At 37.4% G+C, this 16,228-nt stretch overlaps 3 protein-coding genes across 4 annotated transcripts; 1 reads left to right on the forward strand and 2 right to left on the reverse strand.

The window, feature by feature from the left end:
• Positions 1–299: 299 nt before the first annotated feature.
• LOC137712333 (cytochrome P450 CYP82D47-like) lies at positions 300–3,202 on the reverse strand. The gene is made up of 3 exons (XM_068451431.2): positions 3,023–3,202; positions 1,149–2,131; positions 300–1,001 (listed from the first exon to the last, which is right to left on the reverse strand). Exons 2-3 carry the CDS (start codon positions 2,121–2,123, stop codon positions 384–386), a joined length of 1,593 nt encoding a protein of 530 aa, XP_068307532.2. The 5' UTR covers positions 2,124–2,131; positions 3,023–3,202; the 3' UTR covers positions 300–383.
• A 976-nt stretch (positions 3,203–4,178) lies between these two features.
• On the reverse strand, positions 4,179–6,662 carry LOC137713835 (Cysteine proteinases superfamily protein). Of its 2 annotated transcripts, none has more exons than XM_088683775.1 (7): positions 6,322–6,662; positions 5,502–5,787; positions 5,232–5,423; positions 5,028–5,138; positions 4,826–4,907; positions 4,639–4,749; positions 4,179–4,545 (listed from the first exon to the last, which is right to left on the reverse strand). In XM_088683775.1, exons 1-7 carry the CDS (start codon positions 6,455–6,457, stop codon positions 4,474–4,476), a joined length of 990 nt encoding a protein of 329 aa, XP_088539901.1. In that variant the 5' UTR covers positions 6,458–6,662; the 3' UTR covers positions 4,179–4,473. The 2 variants fall into 2 exon arrangements, with proteins under 2 accessions (XP_088539901.1, XP_068309292.2); XM_068453191.2 differs by having other exon boundaries at positions 5,007–5,138; positions 6,322–6,659.
• A 4,012-nt stretch (positions 6,663–10,674) lies between these two features.
• On the forward strand, positions 10,675–14,080 carry LOC137712795 (26S proteasome non-ATPase regulatory subunit 6 homolog). Its single transcript, XM_068451957.2, has 8 exons — positions 10,675–11,334; positions 11,442–11,556; positions 12,217–12,307; positions 12,418–12,563; positions 12,657–12,876; positions 12,998–13,106; positions 13,322–13,490; positions 13,641–14,080. The coding sequence occupies exons 1-8, from the start codon at positions 11,199–11,201 to the stop codon at positions 13,813–13,815; spliced, it is 1,161 nt and encodes a 386-aa protein (XP_068308058.1). The 5' UTR covers positions 10,675–11,198; the 3' UTR covers positions 13,816–14,080.
• The last annotated feature ends 2,148 nt before the right edge of the window (positions 14,081–16,228 follow it).

Genomic DNA, 16,228 nt, shown 5'->3' on the forward strand with positions numbered 1-16,228 from the left:
TCCTGCGTGAGAAAATACTGGGACGAAAGTCTTATGCATCTTTTTCCCAAGAAAAATCACTCGAAACCTGAAGAGTGTAAAATTTAGTTAAACTTTTTTTTGACAAATTATTTGCATGCATCTATTGTATTGTGTTAGCATTCATCTATCTTCTTGGTTTCTCTTTGGGACTGACGATCTGGATGTATCCATGCAAAATGAAGAACTTTCCATCTTTTTTCAAAGACCATTTGAGAGAGATAAGAAAAAGGATACAGCTCCTCTTTGGGGGGGGAGGGGGTGTGTTTAAATATCCATATAGGAGAAACTTCGACAGAAATTGCCGAGTCTTTGTTTATTCATAGTTGGGAAATTTCTGGAGTTGCTTCCCCAATCTTTATTATTTATTCATAGAGATTTGGAGGCAGGCGAGGTTCGACGAGGACTTTAAGTAGGGTAGATTTCTTGTTGGAATCTCCAAATCCTTGGCACATATCAACGGTTGCATTTGTTGGAGTAGAGATCTCAAACGCATGCAGAAAACTAGCCAGGATCAAAAGCGTCAAGTGAAGGCCCAAATTTATGCCAGGGCATGCTCTTCGACCGCTACCAAAAGGCATTAACTCAAAATGCCGACCCTTGACATCAACATCCTTATGGCCTGTGAGAAATCTTTCCGGCTTGAACTCCATCGGGTCATCCCAAACCCGTGGGTCAGTATGAATCTTCCACGCGTTCACTATCAACCACGTGCCTTTCGAGACATGGTACCCTCCCACAGTGCAGTCCTCGGTGAATTCTCTATAGCCAGAGAATGTTGCATATAAACGCATCACTTCTTTAATAACGGCTTGCAGGTACACAAGATTATTGATATCTAATTCATTCACTAGTCTTCCTTTGCCAACATGGTTGTCTAGTTCTTCATAGACTTTCTTCAAAGCATGGCGGTTGTCCAACAACATTGAGATTGCGCAGCCCATGAGCACGGAGGTTGGGTCGCTTCCTCCAGCAATCAGATTCTGCAAAGTCAATCAAGTTGCTTAATCAATACATATCCAATTATAATACAAAACAAGGATTAATTGAACAAGGATACCGATTACAGATGGCTAAAAGAGGAGTTTGGTGCTGCATGCGAGTTAATTAAGAACATTCACACTACGTACCACAACTGTTGCTTTCATGACGGTATCAGCATCAAATGATTCATGTTGTGCAACATCTTGTCCGTCGAGGACTGAAAGCATCAGGTCGATGAAATCTCGATTATTGTCTCCATCTTTTGCTCTTCTCTGCTTGTGCTCCTCCAACCAGGACATAACTATGGTATCAAGCTCTTTGGCAGTTTTTTTCATAGCTTTTTCGTGCCCTCCAATATCCAAAAACCTAAGCCATGGAACAGCATCCCCAAAGGCAAACAATCCAATAAAATGAAAGAGCTCCCTCACGGCCTTATGGCACCGAACTTCCTCTTTCTCGTCACCCAAATTATTATATCTATTTCCAGCAACCATCCTAAAAAACACCTTTAGAGTTAAATCGTTGAACCACTGCTTCATCTCCACCAAAAGTTGTCCGGAACCATTTTCTTTTGAATCGTTTCTTTTGGTCCATAGATTGTATACCTCTTTTGTGGCCATCACTACTTCAGATTCTCGAACATGTTTGAATTGCTCAAGCATGTGGCTTGAGAGTAGCTCTTGGACTATAATTTTGCGCAAGTCACGCCAGTATGCACCATACGGGCTTAACCCTAGCATGGCGTGGTTGTAGCTCAATATTTCAGCGGCTATAGTTTTGGGACGTTGAGAAACAACCAAGTCGTTGGTGGTGAAGCACTCCTTTGCAGCCTCCCAAGTATTTACCACAAGGGCGGAGTGGATGCCAATTCTGATGCTGAAGACTGGTCCATACTTGTCCGCCAATGCTCCCAACGTTATATGGGGTGGAAGCTGGGGCCGTCTGAATAGGTAGAGGTGACCTACTAGAGGCCACCCGCCTGCTACTTTTGGTGGTTCGGGAAGTTTGGCATTTGCTGCAGCAGTTCTAAGCCTCCAAACTGTGATCATAGAGAAGGAAAACACAAGTATGGCAAAAAGTCCAGCTACGGAAGTGTTTAGGAACAAGAAAGAGAGATCCATTGTTGTCCCTGCGTTTGGATAAAGGAATTGCAAATTAAAAGGAATTCTGAAACTACGGGATCCAAATTAATCTCCATCATTTAAAACCGGACAACTGCAAATTTGATTGGTTGAAGATCATGTGTGTCTTCTTAAGCTTGTTACAACATGTTACCAATGTCAACTAGCAAAACAATGGAGTAGAACCAAATACACTAACAAACCAATGGAGTAAAACCAAATCACAGTGAGAAAATATTAAGAGCATACAAAGCTTAGCTTTTTTAGTTCTTGGTCGACATGCAAAGATAACTATTAAGAGCAAACAAGTTCTATTTCAATCCCTAAGATACAGTGAAAAGAAAATTGTGTTGAAACCAATGTGTATATATACTAATCAGAGGGATTATTTTCACTGTATATATAATTGTATATACACACGCAGCAGCAGCAGCGGCAACAGCAATTACCACAAAATGTAGCAAAATCTAGCAGTTGCTTTCGAATCCACATTTACGGAGTATAAAATGAGGTTTGCGAGTTCATGAAATCGTAATCCTCTCATATGGAGATGAAAGGAAGCTTAAGAGAGCGAGCTACTGGAGAAAAAGAAGTGACAAAGTAGGATTGCATGTTTAAAAATGTAAAGTGAGAAGAGGAAAGGTGAGGTATTTAGGAGAAAAGCAAGCTAGAGAGAACGGTTTCATCTTGAATTTAGCGAGTTATCCATTTCAATCAAATCCTAAAAACTGAACAAGACCTACAAAAACACCGAGACGATTTTACAAAGAAACCTTCAAGAAACCACAATCAATCTCAGTCATAAATTCATCTGACGTAATTAAAGATCCTTTAACAAACGTATCACAACCTTCATATCAGAACATAATCATAAACGAAAGATAGGTTGGAAGTCTAACCTGCAACTGAAAGGAGAGTAGCAGAAGATTGACCTTCAATCTAAACAAGACTACAAGAAGAAAGAGAATAAATAACACAGTCGACTCTTTTTTGCCTTTTCTGCATGTTCTTATCAGGAATTAATGTCACGAGGGAAGCATGACGCTAGTGAACAAAATCTGTTCAGAACTGTGAATTTCAACTCTATTCATTTAATTCCCCAAAAATAAATTTTATTCATTAAAACCAACAGATTTGAAATTTATATGTTTGGGAAAAATGTTTTAATGGAAGCGGATTTTTGTTGTTGTTGGATTAATGTAAGGAATTACTAATCCCCAAACTTTATAATTTTTATTCATTTCAATTATTAAGGATATACACACGCTCTACATTTAAATTATGAGTGAGACCAACTTGCTGTGCTGGTACAGGAAATAACTTTTAATCATATCCCTAGGCTTTGTAACGGTGTCGCTCACCGCTTAGTTAAGTTTGGTCTTTCAGTTGATACCTCTATAGTTTGGTTCGAGGAACTACCTGATGTTATACGAGATATGTCCTCTTCCAAGACTCGTTTGCGATTGAAGTTTTTCATCAATATAAATCGTTTCTACTTCAAAGAATTATGGGTGAGACCGTATCCAAGAATTTTTCCATTTCTGGTGAGAAGAGGATTTTCTTCTTACTCATTCAAGATAATTAAAGCGAAGTCCTAGCTTAGTGGTTAAGCTTTAGGTTGTTGTATTTAATTATGTATTATTTCTGAGTCCGCATCTTTGAGTTGATGTAGCACAAATTACTTGATCACAGAAGGTCAACTAAATAGTAATCTTAACATTTTGATTACAGCTCTAAATTTCAGTCGTGTTATGGCTGCATCTGACGCAAGACGAGCCAAGGAGTCTCGGGGACACGAGGGATGGATGATTCACACGACCACGCCAAATGCTTATTTTAAGGAGGAGAAAACTCTTCTTGGATTGACTTTTAATGGAGAAAACTCTCTTTTTGCCTCAACATCTTGGTAAGAACCATCACAACATACCACATCCCGAAAGAAAAAAGGAAGATGAAACCACATCTTTTTCATATCATCGAGACTACATTGTAATTTGCAATAAGTAGAAGGAAGCGATCCCTGCTTAATCACAAAAGCTGATCATGTCACAACACTTGATGGTAATCACAACACTTTGATTAACAGCTCTATATTGCGTTTAGCGAAATCATCTCTCTAAGAAAATTACAGGCCAGTCGAGAAGGAGCCGACATCTATAACATAAGGGCTTCCCTTTCTCATTAACCAAAAGGTTTCTCAGTACACACTTTTCCGCCGTTACTTTGTCATCCTAAGACTAACTTTTAATCCACCTAAATCACCTGATTATATCTTAATCACTTTACAGAAACAATTGCATTAAGTCAACCAGAACCTATGGACCTCTCTTTCACTGTTAGCATACGAACATCACGTTGCAGAAGAGTACAGTTTCTGGCAGAAATAATCCAAGCCCTTGGGGGAAAACCAATCCTTCTTCATCTGCAATTACCAAATGAAAGGTAGAGTCCATAATCGATACTGTTTTTAATTCTGCATCATAAGTAAAAACATATGACAAAAGGTAAAACTTACAAAGTAGGGGTAGCCCTCAGTGCTGAAATTCTCGGGAGCACCTTCCATGAACAAGTTAATGTAGTATAGAACAAAGTTACCACACTCGACATCATCTCTCTGTTGTGGCACCTGAAATTTTTTTCTTTTTTAGGAAGAGGTTTTTTAATGTGAACATTGAAATTAACAAAGAGACTGTTAAGATCACCTCAGGCACCAACAAAGGAATTCGGTAGATAAGATCTTTCTTCTCAGGTCTTCCCTCTTCCATAAAAATGTCCAGTACAAATCTGAAAAAGATGAAAAACCCACATCAAACACCGAATAAGGGAACTGTAGCGTAAAAAAAAAACCAAATGCGATACACAACTTGCCAAAGAAAACCATACTTTCTTATATATTTTTCATACCGCCCTGGATCAGCACCTTGAAGAGAATCAAGCAACAGCATACATGGTCTTTGGGTTTCCGACTGCAGACTCTCACCAAAATGGCATAGAATCAGGAGGTTCCAGTGGCTCCTGAAAAGGAAACGTTTCAGAAAAGAAAATGTTGGAACTCCACGCATTCAGAGAATGGAACGAATTTAGCTCAGGGTAATGGAAGAAAGCTACCAGCAAACGATAGGAACAATGACATATTTCTTTGAGAAGATGCACTTATTCTTAATCCACTTCAGCACCTTGGTCTTAATGTCTCGTTTAAGTTCTTTGTGAATGTTTTGTTGCAAGTACAAGCTAAACCATAAACAGTCAAGGTAAGCGAAAGAGGTCCTCTTGTCTTCTGAAAAGCTGTTCCACAAGTTCCTACACATTCCAAACAAATTTTTAAATCCGATTCGATAAATTAAAGGGTACTTACGAACGATAATTTGAAAGACTTACTCAAAGTAACGCATGAAAGCTCCAGAGTCTAGCTTTTCCCTTTTTCGTGAAACTGCACGCTCAGCAACCTTGTGAGGCCTCATCAGCTCTTTCACCTCTTCTTTTTTCCCAAATCTCTTTGACCTCTCGCGGCGAGTGAAGCGGGGAGGGCATTCCAAAAGGCACATGGAACTCTTCTTTACCTCTTTAATATCCCCTAGAGTTATTCTCTTCTTTTGAACAATCGAAGACGAAAAAACATGCCTCCAGCACGAGCGATGTTTCGACACATTGTGTCTGAAAAGCTCTGTTGGAGTACAAACACTAAAACCCATCAACCATTCACCAGCATTGAACTTACAACCAGAACAATAACCAAACAAATCATAAAAACAAAAAAAAAACAAAAAAAAAAACAAAAAAATCCTTCAACCGAAACGGTTCAGATTTTAATCTAAATTCCATCACCAAACCATAAACCCTTGCAGAAACCGGCTTGCAAGGGAAGGGTTCTAGGAGTTCATATTCTAATCCAAAATGCTCTATGCGGGCACACTGGCATCCGAAAAATCTCAAAAAGATAGAATTTTTCATCTAATTTCCATTTTTTACGTTTTATTTAAAAAATTTCATCTCATCCCACCATTTTTCTCTTGAATTAAAAACGAAAACTTCACCTGTTGCCTAAAAATCTGAAGAAAAATTATATAAAGTTGGAAACTTTGAACAATAACTATCTGTACGTTCAGTAGGTAAACGCAGGAAAGCAAGAAAAATGGCAGCGACAGAAGAAGAGTAAAAGAGAGAGATGGGTTGGTCTGGAAGGCGAAGGAGAACATACCTGAGATTGGAGAGTGTAGGTCGGAGGAGTCGGAGTCGGAGTCGGAGTCGGTGACGGTGTCCGTGTCGGAGGAGCCGAGGACGATTTCGACGGTGGTGGGTATTTTATTTCTGTTGGACTTTCTCGTCCGTGACATCTTGAAACAGAAGTACTACAGAGCTGGCTTGCAACAGAGTTAAAGAGCTTTTCCCAGAGGCTTTCTCTTGGATCATTGCATTTGCGGGGGAAAATATGGACCGTCGATTTTGTTGTCCAACGACGCTCGCGATTCTCTGGATCATTGGGGCTTTTGGTTCTTCACCTCGCGAATTGTGATCAATCCATAAACTTTATCCAAACGTGTTAAATCAACTAATGAAAGTTGAATAAAATATTAGTTGTTCAATGTGCTTAATATATTGATCATGGGCAATTTACATAGCCATTGATAATCTTAGGTATGTAGGAAAATCGACATTTTAGAAGGGTTTGGTTTAGCTAACTAAACCGAGTAATTGTAAGTGTTTATCTTTTGAAACTTTTGTGAATTAGAGTATTACCATTATGGTTGGTCCTAAGAATTAGTGTTTATCTTTTGAAACTCTTGCGAATTAGAGTATTACTATTAGAGTATTACCATCATGGTTGGTCCTAAGAATTAGTGTTTATCTTTTGAAACTCTTGCGAATTAGAGTATTACTATCATGTTTGGTCCTAAGAATAAGTGTTTATCTTTTGAAACTCTTGCCGTTAAAAGTATTACTATCAGGCCGGTTCTGAGAATTTATAAGCCCGGAGCGAGAAATTAAATGCGGCCCTTGCATATAAATACTAGGATTTTTTTTTATCATACACTAAAACTAACAGGTAAATTTCAATAGAAATTCATCATCAATTAGAATCAACATCTTCGAGTAACAAAACTATCATTTTACAACTTTTTAATCAACTAAAAAATAAAATAGAATCAAGCAATGCACCCAAAAGATATAATCAATCGTAACATGAACGATATTCCGCTACGCATACGAGATACCTAATATCTTAATGACTTTTTAGCCAAAATGGTCACTGAGATTTGCATAACTTATCATTTTGATCATTGAGATTTGAAATCAATAAAAGTGGTCCTTGAATTTGTCCATCGTCAATAATTTTGGTCATTCCTTGAAAAATTAAGGATCAAATGACAAAAATACCCTCAAGTTAATAAATAATGGGCCAAAATGATTTGACAAAAATTGAGGATGTTTTTGTCATTTTATCTTTATTTAATGGAGATTTTTCAAGGAATAACCAAAATGATTGATGGTGGACAAACTTAAGGACCATTTCTATTGATTTCAAATCTCAGGGACCAAAGTAAGTAGTTATCTAAATTTCAAAGGCCATTTTGGCTAAAAAGCCTATCTTAATTAGTCAATCAGATGGGGTGGATTTTGCATCTTTACTCAAACCAAATTAGATTTAGGGTTGAGCTATAAAATTTCAAGAGGAATTGAAAAGAATTTTTGGGAGAAAATGACACAGCAAATAATGTTACGGATATAGGGATCACAAACGATCATCCTTGGATAGAACTTTGAAATACCAAAAGTTGTGATAGAAACTCTTGTTTTTGAATTTTATTGAATGAAAAGGTTGCTCAAGCCTAGGAATAGACTATAAAGCTTGCTCAAGAAAATTAAAAAGATAAGCAATAAAGCCCTTGAAATCCCAAAAGGCAAACAATAAAGAACATAAAACCCTTGAAACCCCAAAAGACAACCAATTAAAAACCTCACTTATTAGTAACTTGCAGTTTTGACGGATTTCTACGGAAGATGGCTCAAACCACTTTTGTGAGAGAATTGCTTTAACAGATTTCTGGCTAGCCACTTTTGTGGGAGAAAGGAACACCTCTCCTACAAATGCGTTATGGCTTAGCGAGAGAAAGTTAAGCCAAATGAAAGTAGCATTCATCTGGACAACCTAAAAAGTCTGAAACATCCACTTTTAGATATGTCGACAACAAATAATATTTTAACCCTTGAATTACAAGTTCTCCAATCACTTTTCTTAATTAAATGGCGTTTGCTTCTTTCACTCTTCATCATCTAAAATAACACCAACTATGTCATTTGTGAAAAAATTGAGATAGATTAGCGACAGAAGAGTGAAATCCTAGCGTGAAAAACAAAAGGGTTAACATTGAAGACACCCCATTAATTCTCTCGTTTCCTACTCTTCACTTTCTCCTTTCCCAGTCTTACCTTGTTATAGAGCCCGAGGATGATTGATGACAATTCCAACCCTCAGATCTGTTGTCGCTGATCTCTGATTAAAGTGCAGAAGTGGTCGACGACAATCTATAGTATCATTCTTCAGTGACAATCTCATATATGATGTGAAATCATATTTGACTTTGAATCTGACTTTAGGTAAAAGTGCATTGCACAATTATATTTAACTCTAAATTGGACTTAATCTCTCTCTAATACATAAGATTAAAAAGTTAAATTCAAAATTGACTCGGTATTGGAGTTTTAATCACTTGCATCGCCACATTTGAAGTCAAATATGATTTTTAATGTTTGTATTCTAAATCGAAGACAACCTCATATACCAAAATGCAAGTCCAAGTGAAAATCAAATTTTTAACATTTATTGGTTTGGTCTAGTCCGGTTCACCTTTGACATCCAACAATTAGCTAACAATTGGAGTCGATTGAGTTTTCTTTTGCTTCTGGAAAATGCAATGGAGCGGCTCACTTAGCGGCTTCATTTATAATGAGGAATAGAGGCACTATAGATTGGGTATGATGTTCTTGGGGAGAGATTTTTCAGTGTGACCGGTACACGGTATGATATATCACGTGTCATTATACAAATGGTGGGATATGTGTGCTAAAAAGTTAATAACTTAAAAAAATAAAATTTCCCACCACTCCTATTAAAACATGTGGTGTACCACTTGTGTTCCGGTCACAACTAAAAATTTCTCGTTCTTGGGATGATTGTCTAAAATTTTGGCCAAAAATGTAAACATTTCAATCCGTATTTAATAATATTTACTAACGTTTGACCACCCAAAAAAAAAAAAAAAAAGAAAACACACACACACAATAAAGACTATGTTGTGACACAAATTCTACCGCAAGTATGATTCTGTAAATCAGTAGTAGATTATATTTTGTAATACTATAAATAAAGGCACGATAATGAGAAATGCACATCACATAAATTTCTCAACTCTCTTATTTTTCTTTAACGCACCATCTCTAACTCTCCCCCTTCAATAAATTAGGCCGCAACACACTACAATTACCCTTTTTTACTTTTTCCTTCCCTTGATTTAGAGGGGTATAGTCAACTTGGATTTCAGAAGATTTTAATAAACTTTTTTAAGTGACAGATTGTAGAGCATTTTAATAGATTCTACAATCTTATATGAATTTTGACAGATTTATATAGGGGTGGTTCGGTATGGGATACCATACCGAAACTAGTATCCCGAATCCCAAACCAAAATTTTTTGGGACAGGAATTTGAAGACCAATCCCAAACCATATTTTCGGGATTTTGGGACAAATCGGGAATCCCAAATTGAATATATGAAATTATGAATTGTTCTTCGAATATATAATTCAAGAACACATTCATGAACTAGGAAGTTCATTTCATTCACACTACCATTTAATTGAACACTGGCATGTCTAACTGTTTTTATCATAGTCAAAATTCAAATTAATTAAACCCTTTTTGCAATCTGTTGAGAGACAAAAGAATCAAGTCTTCTAAAATCATCAGCCATGGCAGCAACAATAATAAAATTCACATGAATATCAAACAGAACATGAAAAATATGCAAGGTGTAGGGCATTCCAGGTTGCAGAGTATGAATTAGAAACTACTAGCATCAATTATAAAAGAATAATATATATATATATAAATATATATATAATAATTAACATTATATATTTTCGGTTCGGTATGAGATTCCCGAAATATTGAGAAGCCAATCCCGAATCCCACACCAAAATTTTGGGATCGGTTCGGGATAGCATCCCGAAAATTTCGGGAATTTTGGTTTGAGAAATTTTTGGTTTGGGATTAGGATTTTTTCGGTTCGGTTCGGGATTTTTGGGAATTTTTTCCACCCATAGATTTATATGGATTTCACTTATAGATTTCTATGGATTTGTATGGATTTTTTTCATGGATTTCTTAGGACTTTTATCATGCCAATCAACACAAAGCCTACATATGAATTCATCTCCAATTTCTCCTCAACTACAAAACACTCCAACCACGTACCCAAACTCAAATCTCCATGTCCCCACACGCTCAAGAACCGTCGCCAAAGTTGTTTCATTAGGCTCAAAAACCTTGGACTGGGGTGGAGAAGATAACATGCTTACCATTGATGGAGCGACGACAACAAGGAAAATGGGTCTTTGAGGAGGGGGGGGGGGGGGGGGGAGGAAGAAAGGACAATTCGAAAGTTGAGCCAGGAGGTGGGCAATGTATTTGTTGGAAATTTAGCTTTTGATGTTGATAATTAGAAATTGGTTGAGTTTTTCGAGAGGACTGAAATTGTCAGGTTGCTGAAATGAGGCTTTGAATTTATTTTGTAAAAAAATTTAATCATTAAGAATATATTAATACTTTTATATCAACTTTTGATTATACATATCATAAATTTAATAAGGTGACTATAATTCTATATATTATTCAAATTTTCGTTATTTTCCTAAATTTCCCAAAAGAGTTAACCCTTAATTACCAAGCGAGAGAATAAAGATACTCACTGGGCCAAAACACACAGTCGTTTCACTTCCTCCTCCTTCAAGCAAAGCACAAAGAATTCCCAACTGGGAGACCTAACTCAGCCGAGTCACCACCACCACCGATTCCAAATGGAGGCCCAAGAGGGGACGCAGCAGCCGCACCTTGTGCTCGCAAACAAGCTCTTCCTCCTTTCCCATTCCGATGTCCCGGACATCGAAAAGGTCCAACTCAGGGACGAGGTTTTCGCCTCCGTCAAAGCCGACGGTAAGATCGCCGATTTTTGACTAAATTGAACCCATTTTTGCATTGCCTGTGTTTTCAATTTCGGTTTTTGCGTATCGCGGATTGAGTTTCGGTTTGATGTTTTGTAGATATGGCGCCGTTGTACGAAACCCTAGTCTCCGAATCGGTGCTTGAGCTGGACCAGGGCGTTATGGACTCGATGAGGGCAAAGAACCAGGAGGAGCTCAAGAAGCTTGACGAAAAGTGAGTTCTTTATTGTTTTTTCTCGTTTTAAATTTTGATTTTGGTCCAGATTGTGTTTGGTTACTGAGAATTATGCGAAAAGAGAACTAGGGATTGAAATTTATGCTTTGGACGCTTCACTGTGAGATACTACGCTACGAAAATTTGCTGTTACTTAGGTAACTTGTTGAACTAGGCTTGCACAAGTGATATAGTTTTGTGAGATCGGATGCTGATGGGGCATGAATTCTTCGTTGACATATTCGTAATCCATTGGATTTTTATTGTAAATTAAGTCAGATGACAAGATTTGTGTGAATTGTATAGGGTGAAAAATATTGTTGTTTGTACTATTGTTATAGCCATTGCAATGAAATAATTTCTGTTACCAAGTAAGTTATATGGTCGGCTTTGTTTAGGATTGCTAGGCGGAAAAGAACTTAGATAACTTGTTGAATTAGGCTTTACGCAGGTGATGTAGTTTTGTGGGATTGGATGCTAATGGAGTATGAGTTCTTTGTTGGCCAACCGTTGGTTTTTTTTTCACAGTGGGTTAAGTGGAATGACAAGATGTGTTTGAATTTTCTAATTTGAAGAACTTTGTTAATTGTGCTATTGTTACAGCAATTGTGATGAAGTGGTTACCTTTACCAAGTAGCTTATCTGGTTGCCTTTGTTTAGGATTGCTGATGCGGAAGAGAACTTAGGGGAAAGTGAGGTTCGAGAAGCTCACTTGGCCAAGTCCCTGTTTTTCATTCGTATTGGCGACAAGGTAGATAAGTGGTAACTTATTTGTTATACGAGTCATATCTGCTTTTTATTTTTCCCCATTTAGTGGTATGCCCTAGTTTGACTTTAAAAATTCTTCCCTTATGAACCTAGGAGAAAGCATTGGAACAACTCAAGGTAACGGAAAGCAAGACAGTTGCAGTTGGGCAAAAGATGGACTTGGTCTTCCATACACTGCAACTCGGTTTCTTTTACATGGATTTTGACCTCATTTCTAAGAGTATTGACAAAGCGAAGAAGTAAGTAGTAGTGACATGGATTAATGAGCTGCAGTTTTTGGTTCTAAATTTGGTAGCTGAGCTTTGTTTGTAACCATTGTATCATGATGGCAGCTTATTTGAAGAGGGAGGTGATTGGGAAAGGAAGAATCGTTTGAAGGTGTATGAAGGCTTGTACTGCATGTCCACTCGGAATTTTAAGAAGGCTGCTGATTTGTTCTTGGATTCGATTTCTACCTTCACCACTTACGAAATATTTCCGTATGACATCTTCATATTTTATACCGTCCTTACGAGCATTATATCGTTGGACAGAGTTTCTTTAAAACAAAAGGTAAACTGATTTCTTACTGCATGCTTTATGATTTCAATTTCCTGTTTTATATGTTTCTCCCATTGTGTTAAATAATGCGTGTTCTTACAAGAAATTAATAATTTTGAACAATATTTTGCAGGTCGTGGATGCTCCAGAGATATTGACAGTGATTGGGAAGATTCCGTACCTTACAGAGTTTTTGAACTCTCTTTATGATTGCCAATACAAATCATTTTTCAAAGCATTTGGTAAGTAGACAACTAACTTAAATCATAAGAGATCTATGCAGTGATTATTGTCTGACATGATATGGCTGCATGATATTAGACCTTTGGTTCTACCATATAATGTGCTTCAGTTTTGCATTTTCCTGAGGTACCGGAACTTTAATCAGTCCAGTTGTATTTCAACCAAACCAACATTTCGTAGTTGTAATTTCTTTCTATTCTTTTTTGTTTTTCAGCTGGCCTGACAGAGCAGATAAAGTTGGACCGTTATTTGCACCCACACTTCCGGTATTACATGAGGGAGATCCGAACTGTTGTTTATTCCCAGTTCTTGGAATCCTACAAGAGTGTCACCATTGAAGCAATGGCTAAAGCATTTGGTGTCACCGTGGATTTCATTGATCTGTAAGTGATTGAGTCTTATAGTTACCTCGTGTCCGGTTTATTATATATTGTTTTATAAGTTCTGGTCCTTGATTTTGTGATGAAGCTGTTGTCCGGTATTTTACGTATAATTGCCTTCTGCATAAACATAACCGAATCTACTATATACAGGGAGTTGTCTCGTTTCATTGCGGCAGGGAAGCTTCATTGCAAGATTGACAAAGTTGCTGGTGTACTAGAAACTAACCGTCCGGATGCTAAGAATTCACTGTACCAAGCAACCATCAAACAAGGGGACTTCTTATTGAACCGCATCCAGAAGCTATCTCGTGTCATTGACCTGTAGATAGGCTTTCTGCTTTTGGAACGTGGTCACAAAGAAGTTCAGAGCATAGCAACTTGTTTCTTTTTACTTCTCATTCGATGAAACTAAGTTGTATTTCTCCTCTTCTCCAAATTTATGCAGAACTCAAGTACTCTGTGTCGAGTTTCCCCTTTTCTCTTCTAATTGTTATTCATCATAGTTTTTTGTGTGTGTGGATGCAAAATCGTAGCGTTCTTGACTCTTGCTGCGGAATTATTGAACTGGCTCGGTGCCAGAACTTGGAACACCTGCTGCCTGCTTTGTTTAATTGCTTTTTTTTCCCCCTAATTTCTCAATGTTTGAAGCATCGTTGGATTTGATTTTACTAGAATACAACAAGTGATGCGTAAAAAGTACGAGTAAATTAAAATCGAAGTCTAGAACAAAATTAAATTAAGAGTGAGAGTGTGCATTGCTGGATGAATCCTTATTACGAACAATGCAGGCAGTGTCTGAGCCTAGATAAAAGTAAAGTAAATAAAAGCATATTTCCATCCTTGTTAGGATGGATATCCTTTCAACTAACAGGAAATAATTTTCTAACATTAACTGAAGCGGATGTTAGGCCAGTATTTGCTGCTCGCCACAGAATCCAATTACTAAGTTCTGGACGAGTGCAAAGTAGAAGGTGTGCGTGGGCAAAATAAAGATGTACTAAAATCTTTGCTTTTTGTAACATAATAACCCATCACTGTAAAACCGTATAGTTTCTGAAATCAGACTACAAATAAGTACGAAAAGTTAAGGATAATAATATAAAAGCAGTTATGCTAAAGGTACAGAGAAATCACAAATATCTCAACAAATGTAACACCATGTGCTCATAAAAAAGACACAAGTCCATGTAAAAAGTAGCTACATGAACATGATGGGTGTAATAATCTACACTCAAGTACTACATACACATGAAGTTGGCATATAAGAGCCATAGATGCAAAGAGCAACTAGTACAAGCTGGAACCTACAATGAATCTAATATGTGAGCATAATGGTGCGATGTAAACATCACATGAAGGTGGTCCTGACTCGGATGAGTACCCTAAACACGGGTTTAAGCATGCATGATGAACAGATAAAATATGTACGACCATAACATTGGAATTTCATAAATCTCTACTTAACTTCAACGGGTAACATTTCTAAGTAAAAATATGGCATGATAGAAAACATTCATTAAAATCATTATGGAAACTATAAATATAATATGTGTATGAAAAGAAAGCCCACTCATTGATACGTCATCGGGTTGTAGCCGCTTTGTCTGGCTTGGCCGCTAAACTCCTCGGGATAAGTCTCTCCTATATATGAAACACTATAGTAATGATTATGCTACTCAAAGCTCATAAATACTAATGAAATGACTCGAAATTCCCTTTGTTTTCTCAAAACAGTGAAGGTACTTAAAACTGGGCTCACGAGGCTTCACGCATCTTCACGTGCCGGCCAGTAGCCGTCACTCATCACCATGCATTGATACCTGTAATGGTCGCCGACCTATGGAATATTACGTTGCCATTGGCCTGGATCTTCCAAATTCCGGTCACCTAACGAAATATAGCTAGGGAAGGAATATATCTGCCATTAACAAAATATACTGATGCCGTTAGAGAATATTCCGTCGTTATACAATATTCGCTCATCTCCTACCTCACGTCGATCGCCGTCTGTCGGCCAGACTTCGCCAGAATCTTATTCGTCGGAAAATTTCCAAAAACCGGCCAGTGTCCAAAACCCAACCATTTTTCACCAAATTCACAATCTAGACTAATTCGAGGGTGTAGAATTCAAATCTCACCTCCAGAAAATCATAGTCCCACAATCACAATGGTGGTACTTATGAGGTTTGATCTCACCAGAGAACGGCGGTGGTGTTGCCTTTTTCCTCCATACGAACTAAGAGAGAGTGTGGGTTGCGGGGAGGGAGAGTGAGAGGAGAGTAACGGTAGGTGCGAGACAAAGAGGGAGTGTGTTGTAGGAAATAGAGAGGAGATGGGTCGTTGTGACACGTAAATCAACAAACAAAATAGTAAAGAAGTATCTAGAAAGTGGTAATATTATTAAATTGTTCTTGATGTTACAGTTCCATAAAATTTTCGTTTTAACACCAAATTCCTATTTGTTATCATCGCGCATTCGTATTGACGAGTAATGCTTAAATATGGAAAGAAAAGAGACAAAATATGAAATGACCTAAAATGTCTCCATAAAACTTATACTTAGCCCTTGTGAAAAATAAAATACAATAAAATTAAAGAGTAACATATATAATATATAATAGCAGACCATAGTGACACTATGTCCACTGCTAGGAACTCAAATCCAAAGCATTATTGTATATTAAGCTCATCAAGTTATTTACTTATATTAAGCCCATAAATAGTTAAAAACCAATGCC

Source organism: Pyrus communis, chromosome 14, assembly GCF_041283825.1.
Source record: "Pyrus communis isolate YQ-2024b chromosome 14, ASM4128382v1, whole genome shotgun sequence".
Taxonomy (NCBI): Eukaryota; Viridiplantae; Streptophyta; class Magnoliopsida; order Rosales; family Rosaceae; genus Pyrus; species Pyrus communis.

Excerpts from the sequence above, each read along its gene's own strand:
- LOC137712333 (XM_068451431.2), bottom strand. The coding sequence starts at position 2,123 with ATGGATCTCTCTTTCTTGTTCCTAAACACTTCCGTAGCTGGACTTTTT. Across the intron at positions 1,002-1,148 it reads TCATGAAAGCAACAGTTGTG|AATCTGATTGCTGGAGGAAG; the intron begins GTACGTAGTGTG and ends TTGACTTTGCAG.
- LOC137713835 (XM_068453191.2), bottom strand. The coding sequence starts at position 6,457 with ATGTCACGGACGAGAAAGTCCAACAGAAATAAAATACCCACCACCGTC. Across the intron at positions 5,424-5,501 it reads GCTTTCATGCGTTACTTTGA|GAACTTGTGGAACAGCTTTT; the intron begins GTAAGTCTTTCA and ends TGGAATGTGTAG. Across the intron at positions 4,750-4,825 it reads TTCCTTTGTTGGTGCCTGAG|GTGCCACAACAGAGAGATGA; the intron begins GTGATCTTAACA and ends AAAAAATTTCAG.
- LOC137712795 (XM_068451957.2), top strand. The coding sequence starts at position 11,199 with ATGGAGGCCCAAGAGGGGACGCAGCAGCCGCACCTTGTGCTCGCAAAC. Across the intron at positions 11,335-11,441 it reads CGCCTCCGTCAAAGCCGACG|ATATGGCGCCGTTGTACGAA; the intron begins GTAAGATCGCCG and ends GATGTTTTGTAG. Across the intron at positions 12,308-12,417 it reads TCATTCGTATTGGCGACAAG|GAGAAAGCATTGGAACAACT; the intron begins GTAGATAAGTGG and ends TTATGAACCTAG.